This window comes from Etheostoma spectabile, chromosome 16 (assembly GCF_008692095.1).
Source record: "Etheostoma spectabile isolate EspeVRDwgs_2016 chromosome 16, UIUC_Espe_1.0, whole genome shotgun sequence".
Lineage (NCBI taxonomy): Eukaryota > Metazoa > Chordata > Actinopteri > Perciformes > Percidae > Etheostoma > Etheostoma spectabile.
The window spans coordinates 18,097,247-18,101,566 of NC_045748.1; the positions used below are offsets into that span (position 1 = coordinate 18,097,247).

The 4,320-nt window shown below is 39.1% G+C and overlaps 1 protein-coding gene across 2 annotated transcripts in view; it reads right to left on the reverse strand.

Annotated features, from left to right (window-relative positions):
• The window catches only part of rgs3a (regulator of G protein signaling 3a), a 192,821-nt gene that overhangs the window by 172,212 nt on the left and 16,289 nt on the right, over positions 1-4,320 (reverse strand). For both annotated transcript variants that reach the window (XM_032539756.1, XM_032539755.1), the window contains exons 6-7: positions 3,445-3,513; positions 93-147 (exon numbers count right to left, since the gene is read on the reverse strand). In XM_032539756.1, coding sequence (XP_032395647.1) covers positions 93-147; positions 3,445-3,513 — 124 coding nt within the window. The remainder of the gene's footprint in view (positions 1-92; positions 148-3,444; positions 3,514-4,320) is intronic.

Here is a 4,320-nt window from a genome sequence, read left to right on the forward strand (position 1 = left end):
CACACACGCATAAAAAGAGTGAAAGTCAAAAAAGGAGCTAAGAACACGGTTTACAGAATGCCTTTCCACCGGTAATCTGGGTTTAAATTTACCTTATCCATGAGGGAGCGCACACCAAAGCTCATGCAACCCAGCAGTGCACTCATCCTGTTGATACAGAGAGCGACACAGAGAGAATACATAAGTAGGATTAAACAAAATCAATTAATACCATAAAGTAAGTCAGTAACTGAGCTAAACCCTGTGTGTCATCTAACTCAGGTTTTTAACCACCAAAAGTGTTGAGACCCCCACAGACCTAACCACAAATACAAACCTATCAATGTGATGGTTTTATAGTGTTTTCATCTTAGTGTCAGCTTTTGTCAAACATAATCTCGTCCCACATCACAATACAGAGTTATCAATTACAAAGAAGATAGAACAAGGTTGATCTCTTGGGTGAAATCTGTGGTGTTAGAGGCATAGTAAAAGATAATGAAGATAAACAAAACAATAATTAAAAAAAGTTTAAAGCAGTAAAAATGTGATAGTTGGGAAATATTTTTCATGAATGTGTTTTCACCATTTCAACATACTGACAATCGACACATGTATATTATGGGTTATGGGAGTCTGTGTGTGGTGATGGCTGAGGGTGGGGGGTGGGGGGTGGGGGGTTTAATTATGCATAGATGAGAAAAACAGTTCTCGACAACCTCCCAGCTGGACAGGACTAATGCAGCTGCGGATTCTGTTTTAAGGGCAAACTGGCCGTCAGCACAAATGAACACCTGAAATGTTTCTTGGCTCCAGTCAGTAGAAAGAGCCAGTGACCGAAGAAGCTCTGCTGTATTAGCAGAATGTAGTGAAAACAATGTTGAGTTAATAAACCGTTATAACAGAAATTACAGCTAGCGCCACTTTGAGGCTTGGCAGAGTGGTGCTATGAGCTAAATGCTTATCAGCATGCTAAGGATTTCAACGGCATGGTTAACATGCTGATGTGAAGCAGGTGCAAGCATGTTGAGCATAGTATATAAGCAGCTGTACAGCTGAGGCTGATGGAGATGTCAGTAGTTTTGCAGGTATTCAGTCATAAGTATTGGATAAATTCAACTTTTGATCTGATGATGGCGCTGGAAGGCATCATCAAAAGGATTACAATTTGTCCTGAGATTGAATGACAGTACTAGATTTCCATCCAGTTGTTGTTGAGACATTTCACTCAAAACCTCGTGGTGGTGCTAGACTAAAAGTCAGAGGATCACCAAAGTCAGTAAGATTCTTCCTCTGGGCACCATGAATATCTGTACTAAATTCAATGACAATCCATCCAATAGTGTTCAAAACATTGAACTAAAAGATAAATAACCACCCTATATTTCCTGCCAATGGTCCATTTGCCAACTGCACTAGCTCCTTTCAAACAAATCTGTGAAGTTGGTAGAAGTGCACATTAGACTTGTTTGGTATATGATGTGGAGCTTTTGTAGATAACAAAAAGAGACAATTGAGTCGGAGAGAAAAGAACATTACATTGTTTTACCTAGTGTTCATCTATATTAGTGCTGCGCCTATCAACCTTAACCCTAAGCTCCTAACTTTAAAAATATTTTGTGTCTGCTTTGATTAACACTGGATACCCCACGTTTGGCTAGAGCAGCACCTTGGCAAATGTTCTGTGGTGTTTAAGAGGATTTGCTGAAGAGGCAATGCAGTCACAACTTCTACACAGCAGCAAAGCAGAGGGGAGAGTGGAATAAGAACATTTTTCTAACATTTCCCACTTAATTTAAAAAGACTCCAGGTAGCTGGGTTGGCTCAGTGGTTAGAGCAGGTACACACATACTGAGAGGTTTATGCCTCAATGCAGAGGTCCAGAGTTTGAACCCGACCTGTGATGATTTCCTGCGTGTCTTCCCCTTTCTCACCTAGCTGTCCTATCAAATAATGGCAGAAAAGCCCCCAAAAAAATCTCAAGCAGCTCCACAACAAAGCTGTCAATGGACTTGGTCAGATTACTGCTGTTCATCTGAGGTAACAGACTGCTGGTGCTGAACAGATGCTGCCCTGGTTTATCATAGAAGACTACAATATTGTCCTTACTTGACAGAGCATCTGGAGAATCTATGGTAGGGTTGCTTGATTATGGAAAAAAATCATCATACCGATTATGTTGGTCAATATTGAAATCACGATTGTGTAACACGATTACTCATTGTCTTTCGGAAAAATGTTGCAATTACTGAACTTAAAACAAACTAACAGTAACAACAATTTAACAGTGAAAACACCTAGAACTGTAAAATGTCCCTTCATTCTTGTCCCATTTGAAATTCTTTTATTAAACAGAACACAACACAACATAAGACTTCACTTGCAAAACGTAATGTGCAAAACAATGTTTTTCTCGATTACTCTGTGTTTATGATTAGGAGCTGAAATGATAATCGGGATTTAAATTTTGATTAATTGCACAGCCCTAATCCATGGTTGTATGTGAAATGGCTCAGTGTGCGTTTAAAGTAAGTGAACAAAGCCTGCAAAACACATCTATATACTACATACACCATAACCTTCATTTTGAGCCAAGTACACAAAGTAAATGAGAGCATGTAAGAGTCTACCTCTTTAATTTTGTAGTTATTTTATACCTACTGCCAAAAGAAGGACAGAGTGCCTACTGCTTTACACTGTTTTTGCGCAAGCTACAATTAGAATCTTATCAGTACAATAAGGGACCAAACTAATATTCAAACAAACATAAACAGGCATGTACTGTATCTTGCAAACATACTGCTTTATCAAATGTGTATTACTATTCTAAACATTTTTCCTACTGGCTTTTCCCAATTAATACCAAGGGACATTTGGTGTGAGTGAGGCTTAATTGCTTACCAAAGATGAGTAAATCGCTCTTAATCTGTGTCCCACAAACTGTCCAAAAAAGGTCTTTATCTTTATAAGCATTCCATGATCTTAATTCAACCACTCATGTAAGGCTTCTCCTTTATACAGTACATCTGTGTACATCCTTTTCAAATATATGTAGTACGTGATTTTGATTTTATTCAAGTGAAAACAAAACTATATAAAACATGTCAAAAGTAGTGTGCTTCAGTATTTCTGCACATAGCGATGCTTTGCATCTGTCCTTTCAATACAACACAGCACAAGAAAGTTGTGACTCATTCGACCATATGTCCTACATCCCCAGCAATGACCCTATTGCAGCTTAAATCTGGTGAGGCAGGGAGGCGAGAGTAACACATTCACTCTGCCAGAGAAAAACAGCCATACAAAGAAACACACAAAAACAGAGCCAAACACACATAAGCCCGCTTCGGCATCAATATTAAAATGGTGTTTTACTTAACCAGTAGAAGGCGTTGGCATGTTACAGCTTTTTGAAAGCAAACATTTTAAATATAAGTTTAAATCATCAACATTCCCAGCAGGTACCTTGTTTTGGAGTCAGAGTTCCACATTGTGAAGAGCAGTCTCTTATGAAGGTCCCCCTCACTGACAACACTGAAAACAAAGGAAAGAAAATAAGTTTCACTCGCTTTTACTCTAAATTTTAAGAGTAGTACAAAAAAATGGCGTCTGCAAAAGTTTGGGCACCCTGCAGAGTTTATAGCATGCACCGCCCTCTTTGGAAAGCTGAGACCTGACAGCGTCATGGATTGTTCTCAATCATCGTCTGGAAAGACAAGGTGATGTCAATCTTAAGGTTTTAAATGCCCAGACTCATCTGACCTTGCCCCAACAATCAGCACCATGGCTTCTTCTAAGCAGTTGTCTATAAAACTGAAACTGAAAATAGTTAATGCTCACAAAGCAGGCGAAGGCTATAAGAAGATAGCAAAGCGTTTTTAGATGCCAATATCCTCTGTTCAGAATGTAGTTAAGTGGCAGTCATCAGGAACAGTGGAAGTTAAAGCAAGATCTGGAAGACCAAGAAAAATATCAGACAGAACAGCTTGCAGGATTGTGAGAAAAGGAAGTCAAAACCCCCGTTTGACTGCAAAATCCATCCAGAAAGACCTGGCGGACACTGGAGTTGTGGTACACCATTCCACTATGAAGAGATACTTGTATAAATATGGTCTTCATGGAAGAGTCATCAGAAAAAAAAACTCTTCTACGTCCCCACCACAAAAATCAGAGTTTGTTTAGAAAGTTTGCAAATTAACATATGGACAAGACTGATGCATTGTGGAAACAAGTTCTGTGGACCGATGAGGTTAAAATAGAGGTTTTTGGCCGCAATGAGCAAAGGTACATTTGGAGAAGAAATGGCACAGAATTTAATGAAAAAAACCTCTGTCCAACTGT